The sequence below is a fragment of the Eupeodes corollae genome, chromosome 1, assembly GCF_945859685.1.
Source record: "Eupeodes corollae chromosome 1, idEupCoro1.1, whole genome shotgun sequence".
NCBI classification, from domain to species: domain Eukaryota; kingdom Metazoa; phylum Arthropoda; class Insecta; order Diptera; family Syrphidae; genus Eupeodes; species Eupeodes corollae.
Window position 1 is genome coordinate 134,315,405 of NC_079147.1, and position 20,476 is coordinate 134,335,880.

The 20,476-nt window shown below is 36.0% G+C and overlaps 1 protein-coding gene across 1 annotated transcript; it reads left to right on the forward strand.

The window, feature by feature from the left end:
- Positions 1-7,063: 7,063 nt before the first annotated feature.
- On the forward strand, positions 7,064-9,175 carry LOC129939466 (UDP-glucosyltransferase 2-like). The gene is made up of 2 exons (XM_056047489.1): positions 7,064-7,399; positions 7,606-9,175. Exons 1-2 carry the CDS (start codon positions 7,150-7,152, stop codon positions 8,922-8,924), a joined length of 1,569 nt encoding a protein of 522 aa, XP_055903464.1. The 5' UTR covers positions 7,064-7,149; the 3' UTR covers positions 8,925-9,175.
- Positions 9,176-20,476: the final 11,301 nt, after the last annotated feature.

The following is a 20,476-nucleotide window of genomic DNA, read 5'->3' on the forward strand; positions in this document are numbered from 1 at the left end:
TTACATCATTTCAGACAAAGTAAGATTATTGCGCTTGATATTTCAAAAGCATTCTATAGAGTTTGGCAGCCATCATATCTAGACAAGAGACAATAAAACAAGCTTAAGATATTTTGACAAACAATGTTCTGTCGAATTAGCCATTTGCATTCCACCCCTTGAACGATTCAGCCATAATGTTCGCACTTTTAGGAATGCTCAATGCTCATCAGTTTACCCTTGAGCTCAATTTCGGGCGTATTGTCAAGTATAGAGATTCTTAATTAAACCGTACATCGAGAATGTTGGACAGAAGTGACCTTTTAAATCCTTCCCTATTTTCCTAACGCTGGCTCTATGTTTCCTTGAGTGTCTGTAAATTATTAAAAAAAAAGAATTGTTTAAAGTGGGTGTATATCATGACCAATTGAAAGAAAATTACACATTTTAAGGTTCTGTATCTATTTTATATATTATATTATATATTATATTAAGATTTTATTATTTCTCAAATTAGACTAAAAGTAAAATATTGGCAGTTTTATTTTTAAAATGTAAATTCTGGCAAGTGGGCACAACCTCAAGTCGGACTATTAATTTTTTCTTATATTTTTTTCTTCTTTACAGGAATTCAGTGGAAAAAAGACAACGCTCATCAAACAAAACGCTATGGAGATGCAAAAGTATTATCTGGAAATTTTCCAATTTTAATTACAAAACTTTTCATTTTCTATGGTTGCATCCCAACATCATCGCATCGGTATAATAGACAATATATAGTCAGTCCGTTTTTCTTTTGAGTTACTTTTCTATTTTTTAGTTTCATTTCTCCATTTATCATTATTTTCTATGGTAAACCCTAAAGGCACTAATGTTTTTTCTTATCAGTGCATCAAGTCGAATATAATAAGAGTTTTATTTTTGTTATTCCCAGCATATGGTAGCCTTTGTTGTATCCTTTATTTAAGCAATTACTTTTTTAAAATTTATTTATTGTTAAAAAACGTAATTGAGAGTTTAAGTACTGATAGAACACATTTATATGTAAAAGTTAAACTCATTTAGTGGAATAAAGTTGTTGAACAAAATGACATACAATAATACTTTGTAATCCAAAAAGCTGGGCTCTGCAAGATATTTATACCAGAATGGAAAGATAGGACTTGCAACTAATTCTCTAATTCTCAGCTCTGTTATTTGTTTACAAAGTGTATTTTATAAGTGAGTGAGTTTACTTTTGAACTGGCAACACAAAATTACATCAAAAGACGGTTACAAATTACTACACTGTAACGGGTTATCCATTTTGTAGTTTTTAAAGTATAGGGCTGGAATTCGACATCTGTCAATCTAAGTTGTTAAACCATCAGTTTAAAGTCTGACATTTACGGAAATAGATCGCTTAACCATCGCATAACGTATGAAATTTTTAAAACCAACTACAAAAATGGTAATTCTGCCTAATCCACATATTATCCGAAGGTATGATTGGACCTTACTTCTTCGAAAATGATGAAGATTCAACAAATGTCACCGTCAATTCGGAGCGTTATTGTCATATGAAAATTTACTTTTTTTGCCTGCTATTGAAGAATATGACTTTCAGAATATGTGATTTCAACAAAACGGTGCCACATGCCCAGGCCCGTCGAGACGAATTCCGGGCTCGGGACGGAAAAATTTACCATTTTTTTCAAAGTTTATGCCTACTGATATGGTACGTTCCAATTTCAGTTACGAATTTGTTTGAATTAACAGAATTAATCTACAGATCCAGTAAGGTTGAACTACTTAGTGAACACCTTATAGGGCTTCTTCGACTTATTTGGAGCCCAGGCCTGTAAGGAACGGTTTTATCCGGCTCCCCATCCTTGGAGTTATACTTAGGATCTGGCCCTCCAGGTTGGAGGTTGTGCGTCGGGGTGACTTCCTGGCCACGTCAAAGCTTTCATAGTTGCGAAGCACCAACAAGCCTCGGATACGGACGGATTTACTGTTGACAACCAACGCAAACGAATAAAGGACAACGAACTTCGGATATGCACGTGGAATGTTAGGTCCCTTAACAGACCACGTGCGGCCGAAGAATTAGCGGAGGCCCTTGAACGATATAAAGCAGATATCACCGCCATCCAGGAAATACGATGGGATGGGCCGGGCAAAAAGAGGATGAAAAACTGCGATATCTACTATGGTGACTGCTACCACGAAAACCAACAGCGCTTATTTGGATGCGGATTCGTCATCGGATCCAGACTTAGGCAAGAAGTCTTGAGCTATAGGTGCATCAATGAGCGCCTCATGACCATACGCATAAAGGCTAAATTCGGCAACATTAGCCTGATATGCGCGCACGCCCCCACAGAAGAGAAAGACGACAACATCAAAGATATGTTCTTCGAGCTCTTAGACAAAACATATTAGCAGTGCCCTAGCTACGATATTAAAATAGTCCTGGGCGATTTTAATGCCAAGCTAGGAAGGGAAGACATCTTTGGTGGAATAATCGGGAAGAACAGCCTGCATGACAACACTTCCGACAATGGATTCAGGCTCATAGATTTTGCTGCGGGGCGAAACGTCTTGGTAGCCAGTACGCGTTTTCCACACCTCAACATCCACAAAGGAACTTGGACTTCTCCAGATCAATCTACCGTCAATCAGATTGACCATATTGCGATCGACGCCAGACACGCTTCAAGCATTATGGATGTACGAACTTTCCGAGGAGTTAACATCGACTCGGACCACTACCTCGTTGTAGCCAAGGTAGCACTTCGGATTTCCAGACCCAGGGCAAGACAGGGAGGTGCTGGGAGAAGATACAACGTCGAACGGCTACAATCGCCAGAGATCGCCAAATCCTTTTCCGACCGAGTTACAAGTAACCTCTCTCGAAGTTCTCTGCCGCCAACACAATGTATCGAAAACCAGTGGCAACATTGCCAAGATGCAATCAGAGAAGCCGCCTCTGATGTGCTGGGTTTCAAACAGCCACCAACAAGGAACCCCTGGTTTGATGAGAAATGTCGGCAGGCAAATGCAGCCAAACAACAGGCACGCAAAGCGGCAGCGCTGCATAAATGGACGAGAGCTGCTCGTGAGCTTTATGAGCAGAAGAGGCGAGAGGAACGCCAACTTCTCAGAAGGAAAAAGACAGGGCATGAGAAGCGTGCGGTCGAAGATGTTGAGAGGTATAAAAGCAAGAATGAGGTCCGAAAGTTTTATGAACAGGTGAAACGAAATTCACAGGTACATAAACCTAGAACCGAAGGCTGCAAAGACGAAAGTGGAAACATCATAGTGGAACCGCAGTCAATGCTGAGGATATGGAAGGACCACTTCTGCAGACTGTATAACGGCGATGAAGAACTGAATTCCGCTGTCAGGCAGGATGACCCATTTGATATAGATGACGAAAGCCAACAATCACGTCCTCTCGACTTAGACGAAGTAAAGATTGCCATATCTAAGTTGAAGTCTGCAGATGGCTTGAATGCCGAGCTCTTTAAAGCAGCTTGGGATAAGCTGGTCAGGAGCATGCACCAACTTATTTGTAAGATATGGTCGGAAGAAAGCATGCCCGATGAATGGAACCTCAGTATTGTTTGCCCGATCCTGAAAAAAGGAGACCCTCTAAACTGCACCAACTATAGAGGAATAAGTCTACTTAACATCGCCTATAAAATCTTCTCTGCCGTAATATGTGAACGTCTAAAGCCCATCGTCAACAACCTGATAGGTCCTTATCAGTGTGGTTTTAGACCAGGAAAGTCCACAGTTGATCAAATATTCACATTACGGCAGATCCTGGAAAAAACTCAAGAACACCAAATCGACACCCACCATCTTTTCATCGATTTCAAGGCCGCACATGTGTAGTTTTGGCATCCCTGCCAAACTCGTCCGTTTGTGCAGGATGACCATGGAGAATTCACGCTGCTCCATAAAGGTTGGAAACAACTTAACAGAACCTTTTGATGTCAAAAAAGGCTTTAGTCAAGGTGATGCGCTGTCATGCGATTTTTTTAACATCGTGCTTGAAAGAATAGTGCAGAGCTCACACGTCAACACTAGAGGCACTATCTTTCAAAAGTCTGTCCAATTACTGGCATATGCTGATGACATTGACATAATCGGAAGAACTCAGCGTGATGTCAATGGGGCTTTTGTGAGCATTGAGGCAGAAGAGGCAAAAATGGGTTTAACGGTTAATGAGGGCAAAACAAAGTACATGCTGTCGTCTAGAAAGGACATACAACACCGACGTTTTGGTCAAAACGTCACAATCGACAGACGTAACTTTGAGGTAGTCAAGGACTTCGTCTACCTAGGCTCCGTTGTAAACGCAGAAAACAACACCAGCGCTGAGATCAAACGCAGAATAACTCTTGCTAACCGCTGTTTCTTTGGACTAAGAAAGCAATTGAGTGGTAAAGTCCTCTCTCGAGGGACCAAAGTGTTGCTATATAAGACCCTTATCATCCCCGTCCTGCTATACGGTGCAGAAGCATGGACCATGACAAAAGCGGATGAAAGCACCTTGGGTCGCTTCGAGAGAAAAGTTCTTCGTGTGAACTACGGTCCCGTATGCATCGAAGGGGAGTGGAGGAGAAGATGGAACGACGAACTGTACGGGCTGTACAGCGACGTAGACTTAGCTAGAAGAGTAAAAGTCCAACGACTAAGATGGCTGGGTCACGTAGAGCGCATGGAAACCAATGCTCCGGCCCGGAAAGTCTTCGAATCCGCACCCAGAGGACAGCGCAGTAGAGGAAGACCGCGGATCATTTGGCGCGCACAAGTGGAAGGTGACCTCACCCAACTTGGAGCGCGAAACTGGAGACATCTATCTAGGGACCGAGCTGGATGGAGAAGTTTGTTGGGTAAGGCCCTAGTTCACACAGGACTGTAGCGCCACCTTAAGTAAGTAAGTAACAGAATTAACAATTTTTTGTTTGTAAATATATGAACCGAAAAAAGTATTAATCATCAAATCAATCTCACGGGTATCGTCCAGTTTAGTTGAAATGGAGGATGGATAGAAAATAATTCTACATACGAGGAGATCAGATTCCAGACAGAATCATACATTCAATTCCATATTTCGAACGCCATGTTAGCAACTGATAATACGGTCGATTAACTATTAAAACAAAATAGCGAAGTAAAAGTATTTGAAATTTGTCTTTAAAAAAAAATTAATGTTAAAAGGTTTACATTAAATACTCTTTATTATTTTTCTTTATATTAAAATATTATCACAATGTTTTCATTAGAGTTAAAACGAGCTTTCCTAGCTTTCTGAGCCAAAGGTGCTTCGATGCATAGTGAACAGGTCCGAAAACACGATCTTGTTATGAGCACGAACGACGAAAATTCTTTGTTCTGGCAAGGACGCTAAATGAACGTTCGGCACTAGCTACGGTTACAGGTATGGTGGAGCACCACAAATGTTATGGAAAATCGTCTCCAAGTTCTATCATTAAATATCATTGAGCAAACACAATGGTGGAAGTTATGCTTCAAAATTTTCTTCATAAATGTGTTTCAAATAAATTATTTCTTCTTTTAACTCTGGAGACAGTTTGGGATGACCTTCGTCCATTGTTAAAAACTGCCATAAAAATGAAAAAGTAGCATTCATATTTTTCATCGTATCAAACCGACGAGAAATTCGAGATATAATTGAATCAACTATGACGTAAAATGTGTTTCTCTTGAAATTTATTTATTTGTCTTTTTCAATTTGCTCTCCGGCTCCCTCGATTTTCTCCAAAATGTCTCTTTGATTGTTTTTTTCAGTTTGATGGGCACGATTCTGGAACATTCTCCAATCCAGTAGCAACTGCTTTGCATTCAGATAAAATTTGATTCCATCCGTTTCGAATAATGTTAAAATCGGAGATCAAGTTGTCGAGATTTCGAATTTCAAACTCAATGGTCATGTTTCTGGCTTAAAGAATGATACTTCTTTCATTTATAGCGCTAAGAACCTTGCATAGTTTAGAGTTGCCCAATTGTTCATTAAATATTAACAAAAATGGACGCCAATAATAATCAGGAGCACAGATCGGCAACCTTGTGACTGATAGATTGGTAGATAACATGAAAACATGAATTGCGAAAGCATGAATGATTTTAAATTTTCGGGCTCCTAAAAATAAGTGGGAATAGGTATGTTGATGATGAATATAAATAAATTATATTAAAAAAAATACTCTCTTCATTGCTTTCAATTTTACGGGCCCAAGAAAATGCCGGGGAACGGGGGGTTTCCTCCCCTTTCCCCTCCCCTCTCGACGGGGTCAAGAGATGGTGGGTGTCAATTTGATGTTGTTTTGATGTTTGTAATTTGAATATTTGATCGTCTGTAGTCTCAATTTTTGCAGAATCGGGTTTTCGTCCGACCATATCTTACAGATAAGTTCGTTCATGCTCCAGCTGCTTTAAAGAGCTCGACAGTCAAGCCATCTATCATTCAATCTCGTGAATGCATTTATCTAATGTAAGAAATAAAAACTTTCAAAAAATGATACGAAATTTAATAAAAATTGGTTTTCGACTAAGAATCTCATAACCAAATACAAATTTAAAAATCAAACTTATTTCATCATTTGATAAATATTGTTGCTTACTTTTAGATATTTAAGAAAAATTAATTGACAACTTTTTTTTACAAAACAGCAAAAAAACTGTAAAGAAATGCTTTTCCACTCATGTAATAGGAGCCCAACAAAAGATAATGACTTTTCTTTTATCTCACACAAAATATTATTATCGAAACCCAACCTCTTGTTTTCATCAATTTTGTAAAAGTTTTTTTATAAGAAGTAATCCTTCCGCTTTCTTTAAATCATGTAATAAGTGGCTTTCATTTTAAGTCTGTCACTGTAATTGTATTTACTTACAGTTGAAAAACTATTAAAATTAGTTACTTATCGATTTAAAAACAATTTAAAATGTCACGATACTTTAATCCATTCCACCTGCACGATTTGCAGTAAAACATTTTACAAAATGTATATATACTTCAATATGAGGTAAAAATTAAATAGACGTTAATACATGAAAAAATGTCCAGAAAAATAAACTGTCTACAATTCATTTGGTAACTGGTGACTTCACTTAAAAGTAGTTAAGATATTTAATCAAAAATAAACGCACGTTATGAGAAACACAGTTTTCTATTCATATTTTTGTATATTTTTTGCAATTAAAATAGTATTTCACGATGGATACAAAATATTGGGAGTGTTCCCGAGCTCTTCACCATCGCATTATATTTTGGGATCGGCTTTGCTAAAAGGTCTAGCAGCCAAAGGACATAAAGTCAGTGCAATTACAGCATTTCCGCATAACGAACAAATTGAAAATTATGAAGAAATTCCAATACCAAAAGTCTTAGAGAGCTTTGAAGGTCTGTATATAACATACAAATTAAAACATAGAAAACATTGCACACACAATTTAATAATGTCATAACTTGCTAGTGATAAATTATTTAACAAATAATTATTCATTTAAACAACTTTACCATACATGTTGCCCTACATTTTTTAAAATTTAAAAAAGAACTATTAAGGTTGCGAAAGTCTATTAACTACAAGTTTTCAAAATTTTCAGATGTACTTAAGGATATCGAAAAACCTGGGGGGAAATCTCTACTGCAGTATTACAACAGCATCATGACCACAGGGTCAACTTTATCTGAAAAAGTTCTGGAACAACCAATAGTTCAAAGACTTCTAACGAGCAAAAATCGAACGTTCGATTTGATAATTTGCGAAATATATCTGAACGATGCACTTTATGGTCTTGGGCAACATTTTAATGCTCCTCTCATTACCCTATCTCCAATGGGAAGCAGTTTGTTGAGCTCAATTTTAAGTGGAGCACCTATTCCACCATCATTTGTCCCAAATATTTTGCTTGGAAGCACTGACCGAATGAACTTTGTAGAACGAGCATTGAATTTGGCAGTTCTTACAGTTGAAAACATCATTTATCAACTTTATTGGTTACCCTACCAATCGAAGGTCTATAATAAGTTTTTCCCCAATGCTAAATTGACTTTTGAAGAAGTCATGATGAACGTTTCACTGATTCTGCTTAACCAACACTTTTCCATAAGTAATCCTGAACCGCTTCTGCAAAATATGGTAGAAGTTGGAGGACTTCACATTTCGCGTCAAAAGCAGTTACTTCCATTGGAAATCCAAACATTTCTTGACAAGGCACACGATGGTGCTATTTATTTTTCCTTGGGTACGAATTGCAAAAGTTCAGGACTACGTATGGAGGCGATCGAAGCTATGTTAAGAGTTTTCAGGTCTATGAAGCAAAGAGTTCTCTGGAAGTATGAGAATGCGAGTCTTCCCGGAAAAAGTGACAATGTTCTAATTAGAAATTGGTTCCCACAAAATGATATTTTGGCCCATCCCAATGTTAAATTGTTCATTACACACGGTGGACTTTTAAGTACGACAGAAGCTGTGTACCACGGAAAACCACTGTTGGCGATTCCAGTGCTCATGGACCAGTTTATGAACGTGGCCAGAGCTGTTGAAAAAGGCTATGCAATCAAGCTATCAACTTCACAGCTATCATCAGATGATATATTCAAACGAACTTTGACAGAACTTCTTACTGACCCGAAATATTCTTCTAAAGCCAAACAAATTTCAGCTAGCTATCGAGACCAACCTTTGGAACCTTTGGAAGTTGCAATTTTTTGGGTAGAATACGTGCTGAGGCACAAGGGAGCACCTCAATTGCTTTCGACTGCACTAAACCTAAATTTCTTCCAATATCACAGCTTGGATACTATCGCCGTTGTTTATGGAAGTGTGGTTTTAATATTACTCCTGGTTGGATTTAGCTTAAAGAAATTTGTTAACTGTATCTTCGGCTGTAAAAGGATTTCAAAGAGAAAGACAGAGTGATTTAATAATACTTATAGTTATAAATTAAAAGTGAATAAGAACGACAGATTAGGTCATTTTTTTTTTTTTTTTTTTATTTTAAGCTTGAATTTTGTTCACATAATTTTAGGGTTTGTGTGAGTTTTATTTCGAAAACTACCCTAGTGATGAACATAAAAACTTTTTGCTTCCGATAACGCATTCTATGGGGGAATCTTGAATATTTAATGATTGATAGTCATAAAAATAAAGTTGCATAGTGCTGTAAATTACTCGTAGTAAAAGGATGATGGGGACGGAAGCTTTCATTTGAAATGGAAAGGTATATGGTCATAAAAGGACCCTTGACCGTAGGGAATATTGATAAGATATATACAAAATAAAACCATATATAGGCTATCAGTACACTAAATCTTTACAACTGCTTATTTCTTATGAAACAGGTTAATATAAAACTCATTAAATTATAAATTATGCATAAGATTGGCAGAAAAATAGTTGAATATGCATACACACATAGGTACATATGTATGTACTAACACAACTATAATAATTCTTCCTTTGTTTTTTTTTTTATTGAATTAATTGAAGCTTTGACCTCGAAGGTCATTTTATGTTAATTTTAGTAAACATCGATTTTTTAAGTTATTAATAAGATTGAATAAGTTGGTCATTAGTCGTGTTTTTTTAGGATTCGATATAAAGTGCAGTGAGAAAATACCAAATACAACAATCCGCAGTAGTTTTGTTTTTATATTTGAATGTTGATATGACCTAATATTTTTCAGAATTATTTAAAGCATACATAATTGTGATACAAAAATTTAGCGGAATTCAGGCCAGAATTAACTTAAACTTGATAAAACCATTTTAAAGACGATTTTTAAGGAAAATAGCAGGAAAAATTAATATTTTACTTGTTTCCCTATTTTCCATTTTGCAAATCGAACTCGAATGAAATATGAACTGAAGGAAATGGGTTCGTTCGTAGGGTATGGTGTTACAATGTGCAGATCCTTGCTCGTAGCACATGTTCATATACTTGCGGACACTACCTATAGGGGATTTTAATTTACCACACATTGACTGGATTCCATCCGAAGACGAATCCTGCCTTGAATCCTCTCCTTCTTCACAATTGGTACTATCGCTTTTCTATAAAGTCCTTTTCACTGACTTACAGTAAACAACCTGTATTAAAAACTCAAAAAATCGAATCCTCGATTTAGTCTTTTCTTCTAACGCTATTAATACTTTTGTTCTAGAATTTAGATCAGGAATTACTAATATTCATAAATTTCACATAAACGGGCATATTTTAGACTTAAGTAATCACCTTACTGAACATAGTAATTCCTTTGATTGCTTATATAATTTTGATTTCAGAAGAGTTAATTTCCAGCAGTTGTCTGAAGATTTAACCATTTTTGGAATTGCTGATACATTACCATTTTCTAACATTGAAAAAGCAGTTTCAACTTTTAATAAGATCCTTAATTTTTGTTCTGAAAAAAATAAAGAAATTAAGAAATACAAACTTTAGCCATCCTTGGAACACGAAAGAATTGCGTTTACTGCGTAACAAAAGAAATAAGGCATCGAAAACGTATCTCAAAACTCTGTCTTCAATCAACATTTTTTTATGTTGAAATCTTTAACTAATTTAAGTCTCTTTCTAATTTTGTTTATGCTTGTTATGTTACTGATATGGGCACCTCTTTGAAAGAGAGTCCTAAAAAATTTTGGAATTTTGTAAACTCAAGGAAAAAATCAGATGGCTTTCCAGTTAACTTCACTTACAAGAAGCTTTCGTAAGATAAAACTGTTGATATCTGTAACGCTTTCGCAACAAATTTCCGTGAGTTCTTTGTTAATAGCCCTGAGGAAGTTGATGAAGTATATTATCATAATCTTCACTCCTTTTCGCAAACTAGCTGTAATCACATCCCTGTGCTACAGAGTACGGACCTTGATCTTTTATCTGCGTTGAATGATGACTGCTCAGCCGGCCCGATGGTATTCACCCGATAGTACTAAAAAAGTGTAGTAATACTTTAGTTGAACTCCTTACGTTCTTATTCAAACTTTCTCTAAAAACAGTCAAATTTCCCAGTATATGGAAGAAGCCATTTCTAGCACCAATTTTCAAGAAAGGTAACAAGGCGGATATAACTAACAACAGGCCCATTGCAAAGCTTTCTTGCATTCCTAAATTGTTTCAACAAGTTGTTTGTGAAAGTGTAGCATTTTTTAGTAAAAATATCATTTCCAAACAGCAACATGGTTCTGTGAAAAAAAGATCAACCGTTACTAATATCCTCACATTCTCAAACATAATGTTCAAACGCCTTAGAACAAGGTTATGAAGTTGACTGTGTATACACTGACTTTTCTAAAGCTTTTGACCAACTTAGCCACGGAATTATTGTATTTAAACTTATGGCTCTTGGTTTTTCACCATTTTTCTTAGCTTGGATTAAATCATACCTTGAAAACAGATCCTATGAGGTAAAATTTAGAAATTGTCATTCTGAACCTTTTGTTGTTCAATCTGGTGTTCCCCAAGGAAGCCATCTAGTCCCTTTTCTGTCTATCCTGTCTATTAACGATGTATCGTCATGTCTACGCTCAAGTGAACTTCTCATTTTTGCTGACGATATGAAGATTTTCAAAATAATAAAGTCCACCCATGATCGTATTCTTTTACAAGCCGACATTGATAGTTTCACATTTTGGTGAGGAAAAAATAGCATTTCACTCAACCCTTCAAAATGCCAGACGATAACTTTTACTAAAAAACGAATCGTTAGCGTATTTGATTATTGTAAATCACAGCAAAAATTTTGCGGCGCCTCCAGATTTAAAGATTTAGGTGTTCATTTCTATTCCAACTTAGAGTTTACACATCACATTAATTTTATTAAGTTTTAAAATAAAATTTAAGAGAAAATTAAAAAAAAATCTATCGGTTTGTTTTTGAGAAAATTACAAATTTCGGCGACTGTTAGTTTTGATCTTAAAAAAAATTAAAAAAACGCCTAACGTGAATCTGCTCAAAACCTTAACTTCCAAGTTTGAACTAAATCGACCCAATGGTTTAGGCTCTACAGCCTCTACGAGCGTGGACAGACAGACAAGACAGATCGGACGGAATCGCGGGACCCACTTTTCTTTACATCTCTATACCATCTTAATATCATGTTTGGTTAAAATCTCGAGTTCGAAATTTTGAACGAGTGAAAAACTTGCCATATAGTTCCTATGTGTCGCAAGTAAAAATTTCCCACTTATGTCAATATCTTTTTTCTGGTTCTTAAAATATGGACGACGAAAAAAAGCTTTCCGAACGTACGTATACACACACACAAACATTTCTCAAAAATTTGGACTAATTTGACGGATCGGACCGAGTACAATAACTTCCTATGGGAAGTTAATAAATTCATAAAAGGGCATAAAATAAGTCCCCAAAAAAAAAATTGAAATAAGTTCAAAACTTTAAGAATGATATTTTAAATTTTTATATTAAACTTTGTCAACGAGAAATAAGAGCTAATTATTTAGAGGAATGGGGCCAACTGATTTAAACGAACCATTTTGGTGAGTAAAACATTGAGGTATGTATGCTGGGGGTTTGCTGCACCACATTGTAGGATTTGTGATAGATGCGACGTTTTAAAAAAGTCGTGCGAAACCCCGAGGCTTTTTTTTTAATAATTTGGTTGGTTGGAAGTGTTGGCCGGTTACACTCGTGAAATTTTAAATGACAACAAAAAACGTTTCATTCAAAATACAAAGAGAAGAACTAAAGGATTTTCGTCTTGAATTATATACAAACAACAAAACCAACAATCCATTCATAAATGAAATGAGTTTATGTGACTCGCAGATATCTACTAGATAAATAAATACCAAACAACACATTTTTATGATAAGCATAAAATATGCTTGTTAGGTGCCTTCGTTGATGATTATAGTCCTTATCATTTTTCTTATTTTCTCTCGCATTAATAAGAATATCTTATTTGCATTGCTTCATATTATAATATGTATATATGAATACCTCCATCATTCTTCAAAAACAAAATAAGCTAAATATAGGGGCATAAGATAAGGAATGCGTCATTACCTTTTTTTTTTTTAAATCGCAAGGACAATAAAAAAATATAAGCAACTTATAATAAAAAAGGAAATTCTATTCTATACTATATTGCATCTAGTTGTAAAGGTGACGGTGTTAAAAATTACGTTTTGTTTGCAGTAATAAAGTAGCACGCAAAGAATAAGCAAGGACTTCGAACGAGCCCTTCGAGAGTGTATATTTTGAATTTGAAAATCCTTTGGGATCAAAAGAGAAGTGAATTAAAAAAGGCATAAATGAAATGCACAAGGCTGCGAGAAAAAAGTATTAACTATATTAGTCAGTTGGTGGCGGCGGCGGCTAACACAGGGTGGTTTTAAATCTAATTCCTAATTTAAAGTTAAAACAAACTTTTACAAACTTAATTTGTATAAATAGCTTATTTTGGAATCACAAGATATGATTAAATGAGAGTTTTTTTTAGGCTAAGAATGAAAAATAATGCCCCTTAAATAAGCACGAGATGATTTGGTCTCAGAGTCTGTTTATCAGCATGAATGCTTTGAGTCTGCTTATGCGTACACTCAATTTCGGAGAACGGAAATGGTTCAGCCGTAGTAAATATTTCGAAGTACGAGTAGCGAAGGGCGTTCAATGTGAGTAGCTCAATCCAGGTGAAACAGTATTTCAGAACTATCAGCAATCGATTTTGTGTGGTGTATTGCCGAAATTGTAAGCAGAGGGCTTACACACATTAAAACAACGGAGAAAAGTTCTTAATCTTAAAATTACAAAGTTTAAAATAAATCTAGCGTACCTACACGAGCGGGAACTACCACAATGTGTTTCAAACTTTTAGTAGATCGTCTCAGTTTGCGTTACAAATATTTTTCAAGAATTGACGAAACGGATAGCCAAATATAAGGTTATCAGAACAGGATTATATTTTTGGCCAAACAATATTTTTTTAGTATGCAACCGCTTGACGTTTTTTTGGCATTTTTGTGCTGTCACAAAAAAGGGTTATCATTTTCCCCTTACTTAGTTAATCCATTAATAACTCATAACGTAATCTTGGACTCAACCCAAAAAATATGAAATACTTGAAATTAATTTATATAGTTGGTTTATATTTTTACAAACCATTTGAATGAACTAATCGAACGAACTATGTTAGAAGAATCGGGAAAGAGACTTACAAATGAAACATGTAATACTAGCGTATTTTGATCTTGTCTAAAGCGTTGTAGTTCATTTTAGTAAATCTCCCAAGTTTGTTTTAGAAGTACCTTAGAAAAGAAAAAAAAATAATTATTATTATACAGGAAATAGTGTTATTGTTTTAAAATAGGAAGAAACTTTTAACCTAACCTATAAAGGTTATAAAGGTTAATTCAAGAGCCCTTTTAAAAATTCAATAAATAAACCAACATATTTTTTACATGTATAATGGCTTAATTAGCTAAATTGAATATTCTTATGAATTTGGAAAAACAACGGCTGGCCTGGACTTGCTTTGCATTAGATTATTTCGTCATTCTAATTTTGCAATAACTCTCAGATGCAACAATTATTTAAACTGCGAAGCGATACCATAGCCAATAGTCGTGCGCCTTTAAATTTTGATTCAATTGAATCTTGTAGTGAATAATCCGAGACGAGACCTGAAATAGAAAGAAATTTCCTTCAGTCTGAGGTTTGGAGATCAATAACGAGTTTTTTTTTGTAAATTGAGTATAATACACTTGGCTACATCAGAAACGCCATGAGTACCTATTGCTCATTAGCATACCCGTCCTACTAAATTTGTGCAGAAACTTGCTAAAAGCGGGCACATTGGGGTGCTTCAATCTAGATAAAACTCTTATAAAAAAACGCACAGTCGGATCACTAATTTTAGGAACTATATTTTCAATAGTTTCCAAAGTCGTTTAAACGTAAATCGTCTTATTTGATAGAATTTAATATCAAGCTCTCTTATCGAAAATGGGTGCATTTGGAACTGCTAAGCAGCGTATAATACATTGAAACTTGACAGCATTAATAGGGAATCAGAAACCCTGCAGAACTTAAAGCTTCGAAAACTCAATACTGTCTACTGTCGCAAAAGCGTTACCCTTCCCCAATGCCACTATCCTTTGATATTTCATCAACAATGCTGTAGAGAAATTACTCATCACTTTACCCTTGAGCTGAACATTGGACGCATTGTTAAGTATAGGGATTCTTTTTTTTTAGATGCACTCCACGAATGTGGAACACTTTACTAGGCTCAATATTTCAGACTCATTACAATGTACAGACATTCAAAACTAATGTGCATGAGCTTTTCCTTTCTAATCCTCTCCCACCTTCCCATATTTTCAAACTTTGTTTAATCATTATGAGGGCATTCATAACCCCTTTAGTGTGCGCTCAATATAAAACAAAAAAACCGTTTAGCAGATGTATGATACTGACTTTCTGTCGATTTTATCAAGAAACATCTTTCAATGTCAAAATATCCTCTAAAAGACATCCCACCCTGTATTGTATGTGGGTATGTAATATGTTTGTATACGTTTTCCTTCTTAAAAATAAAATACTATAATTCACAAAGAAAGACTTTCTTCACATGAATTCATGGCATCTTTTTAAAAAATTTCTTATTCTCTCCGAAAATGATTTCCCTTCTGAGAATATGATAAGAAAGAAAGAGTAACGGAGATGGAAGAGGCCATTTGTCACAACCGATGTGATAATTTGGTAACAAAATTTAAGGCAAGAAGTATGCCTACTCTTAAACTTGGGTGTTGGGGCAAAAATTGTTGTTGATGTTGATGTTTCTGTATTATTTTTCTAATTTGAAAAAAAGGTCTTTGGATGAATCTGTGCGTTTTATGGCATATTTGAAATTAGAAAACGGGGATTTACTTTTAATGGTAACAAGGGGGCTTACAAATAAATGAGAGCATGTTCATTACAATTTGTATATACTATTCATATATTTGTGTAAGTAGGCTTTTGGGGTTTTTGTATACAGGTCCCATGTAGATTATTTTCATTTGACAATAAAATATTCTCTGTGTCAGGTTGCGACGGTTACAATTTAGGTGATAACTTCATTAAGAAATTTTGCTAAGGTAACTGCTATGTGCTTTTTTTGTTTTAATTTAAATAAATCAAATTTTTTCATGTACAAGTGCATATTTATGTGAGTGATTTTGTTAAAAGTACACTATGGGTCAAATAAATGAATGGAGCAAGTGCTCTGATCTGACATCCAAGAGAAAAGGGCTCCAGCTGCGACAAATGTATAGCCAGTATAAATCTTTCTGTCACTAGCATCACCTCTCCAGATAGCGTCAAAAAAGGATTAAATGGTAAGTCCAGTCTTACTGTAATGAAGATTTAAATCAATGGTTTCCATAAGACACCTTATAATATGCCAAACAAGAAACAATTACTCTGAGAGAGGTTAGAAACCGAATGTAGTATATCTGGCCTAGAAGAAATTGCGAGGTTTGTAAATGAGGGCAGCAATGATTGACTGATATTCAGTATGATTGACCCCTTTGCTGGCGTCATTAGAGCAAACATCTGGGACCCCAACATCCAACGGAGTTGATACTGATTCAGGAGGTTGTTAATGTACTCCCGCTGACAAACAGTAACATCACCAGATTCGCCCATATGATTAATTTCCGTGCTCAGGAAATATTTCATTTTACCTCCATCTACCTCTCGCTAAATTCAGATCTTCAACACAAACAGCGCTAAAATTATATTTACCTTGATAATTTCTTGTGTAAACACACGGCTCACTGACACACGGTGAAAACCCAATCTTCTTTTGAACAGAGTCTAACTTTTCGTTCCATTCTCGCTCACTCTAATTCAAAGAGCATTCTTGAGTTGAAGCACCCTATTGGAAAACTTCTCGTCGATAAACGCCTCGGGCTGCTTCATGAGACAGTGTCATGGACTTCAGTCTTTAAGTACGTTGATTACACATCCATTTGGTGTATATATAAATCGTTTTCGCAAAGCAAGTGCAAAAATCATACGTATCGTTGTGTACCTTACAACCGGTGAAAATATTTAATAAAATTAACACCGAACTGTTGCCAACAACCTTTTGGGCCCAAATGATACTTCAACTTTTGAACACTGCTATCTGAATTCAGTTTTGTGTTATAAACCTATTTGCAGCCTTTCTGTCCAGTTGGTAACTCAACTAACGATCATATTTCATTTTTTTCTAAAGAGTCATACTCCTTCTGAATCGATGCCCGCCATTGCTTGGAATCGCTAAAGACCTCTGTGATACTCTGTGAAATAGAAACATCATCCATCTCCAATTTATTCAACTTGAAATATTTTTTTCTAGGTCGCCCAACGTCGCGTCGTCCTGTTCCAAAAATTTTGCGTATGTACTGATTCTGAATTTTATAACGTATATCCCTAGGAAATGTCAGAGTAGGCGACTATAATCATTTCTTTATCCTTTAGGTGAAACATCTTTCGTTGCAATTTTGTCGACAACTATAAATAAACTATCAAAATAAGATGTGAATCTTTTATGAACCCACACTTCGTATGGAGTTTATCAACAACCACCTTCGTTGCAGATCTGTTGCGTTAATATGCTGCAGGTGTTACAGCCTCCGTCCAAAAAAACTTCATCTAAACTACTGTGCACAACCACACTCCTAACCATTTCGATCAATTTTCGATAAGAGCGTGCACCTAAGCCGTTCGAGGAACAATCAGCTCTCTGTATCCAAAAACCTTAGTACCTTAGAAAAGTCCTCTCTTGAGCTTCTAAAACCACCATCACCGCGGTTTTCATTTATGGCGCTGAGGTATGGATCCTGTCAAAGAAAGATGAGAGTGTCTTAGGATGCTTTGAGAGAAAAATTTTTCAGGTGATTTTTGGTCCCGTATGCATACAGCGACACTGACCTGGTTAACAGAATTAAAGTCCAACGACTTAGATGGCTAGGTCTTGTATAGCGAATGGACATCAACGCTCCAGCCCGAAAGGTCTTCGAATCCAATCCCGAGGGACGGGGCAGTAGAGAAAGACAGCGACTCAGGTCGCGCACGCAGGTGGTGCAGATCCCAACCAACTTGGGAAGCCAAACTGGAGACGCATGCTGGTTGAGGCCCAGGCCCGCCCCAGACTGTAGCGCCACCTTAAGTAAGTAAGTAAGTAAACTCAAGGTTGGAAGGTTATCACGTGTCTCGATGGCCACTATAAAGTTATCAAATGAACTAGGCACATCGACCTTTATTTCAGCACGTTTTTCTCAAGTATCAAAAACTCATGAATATGTTCCTCCATACTAGCACTCCAAGGCATTGCGAACGCTATTCAGTGCAACTACTAACGTGGATTATAAGTATTATATGTTATTATTGTGTCTAATTTTTCAATTGAATATGAACCTGTGGCTCATTACATTGGTCAAAAACAAATTGTTTTTTTTTGTGCTATGTAACTACTTTAAATGCTTTAATAAACTTTAGGTGTGGTGTCGGTTTATAAAATGTTAGCATTTTAGGTTAAAGAAATGGTACACAAATTTATTAACGACAAGATTTATTAAGAGAGTAAACAAAATGAAAATAGAAAATACAGAATTACATGTTGGAATCTTAACAAAGAAACAAATTAAAACAAACAATGTAGCCATATGAAATTTCTTACATAATTTTAACAAATCTCAAGCCAATAAATAATTTATGGTACGCTTTACTTACATGAAATCACTACAACTTTTATTTACGAAATTATTTCAAAATATCCATAAAGAAAGAAAGAGTTACTTAATTAATTAAAACTATTCCATTTTGATTATATGACTGAAATGTGAAACGGTCGTTAAATAACAGAAGTGCTAATTAAAAGCTTTTATGTTTGAAGAAACTACACGAGAAAAAAAAATGAATCACGTTTGATGAAGGCAAGAAACAAGAAGCATATCCTTGTTTTCTGTTAGGGATGTAGTACATATCCCTGATACAACACTGTTGAAAAAATGTGTGCACATCAAAGGCGAAGCAGTTGAAGACCTTTTCATAATCAATATTCTCTTCTCTGCATAAGGAATCAAAAATTAAGCGCTGAACCGTTCTTGAAAGGGTTTTTTAATTTGTGGATAATTATTTAAAAATAAATCTCTTTAAATAAATGTGCATCGCAATACTTTTTAAACTATACACGCAGGGTGTATTAATTTTTAATGGCGTTTTAATAAGAATCTCTACATAATTATTGAGGAAACAAAAGAATATATGCAACGTTATCGTAACCGTTTTTTGCTTTTTGAGAACATAGTAGGTAAATAAAGTTGTAATATTTTTATTTTGAACAAACAATGCACAGAAAACCATTATTTCATTCATTAAAACCGCCGTGAAATGTCAACCCAAGCAAAGGTCTAGACTAGGTCTGGGGTTCTAATAATCAAAAGTGCATATCAAATGGAGAGGATGAACCACAGCGGTCTTCCAATGCACTAGATAATATGCATTATTCAGTGCATTATTGAAGAATCAACCTTCGTCACTAACAAGGGACTTGGTCCCGTTTGCTCGGCGATTATGGCATTTGCCAAGGAATCGTCATTGAACCGCATGAGACCGCGGTTCTTAGATCACCATTGTGCTGTATCATTTCGAAGGAAAAAGTGAAAGAGATGTAGGGCTCTGTTTTCTAGGTCGTAGTTGGGGCGAATGCAAACATTCAACTTGTACACTTGGCACTTGCTGGAAAGCACCTCCCACCGCCTCCACTTTTACCTTCGGATTTTCAATTATGTAAAAGTCATTGTCAAAGATGGCTTCTTCTGGATCTATTTGCGCTGTCCTGATTACGTCCCTGTTCTCTTCAGTTATTTGGAGTTTCAGACACTGAAGGTCATTATCGTTCTTTTTCCTGAATATCTTATTGATTTTAGGGGACATACAAGGGTCACTGGAATTAACTGACCGGATCTTGCGGTCCCAACACTTGTTATTTGATAACCTGTAGTTCTCCTTAATCAACAGATTGACATTCTTTATTGACGACTTCAGTGTCCTAACCTCTAAGTCGTGTGAGTCTCTACGTCGTCTGTACAAGTTTTTGAATCTTGTCAGTAAGCCACTCTGGTACCCACGCAGTGCGTCAATAGTCGCGTTTCAAGCGTCCATTTTGTCCCGTTCTTTGTACATTGGTATTGTCCGTTCCATCGTTCATTTTATTGTTTCGTCCAATTGTTGTAAATGTTGGTTAATTTCTGTATTTGTCAGGTTTCTGTTGTTTGTTGGGGCTATGTCACTCGAACGAAGTTCTCTCGAAAGGGCGTTGGTGAAACGAGGCCAACACATCTTACTGTAATTGTAAGAGTGCGTTGAAACGTATTCCTATAACTCCACACGTTCTCTTGGAATCTGCATTATAGCAGCCAGTCGGCAGTGATCACTGTCGTACTGGACTGTCTAAAAGCAGTTTTGAGGGTGATTA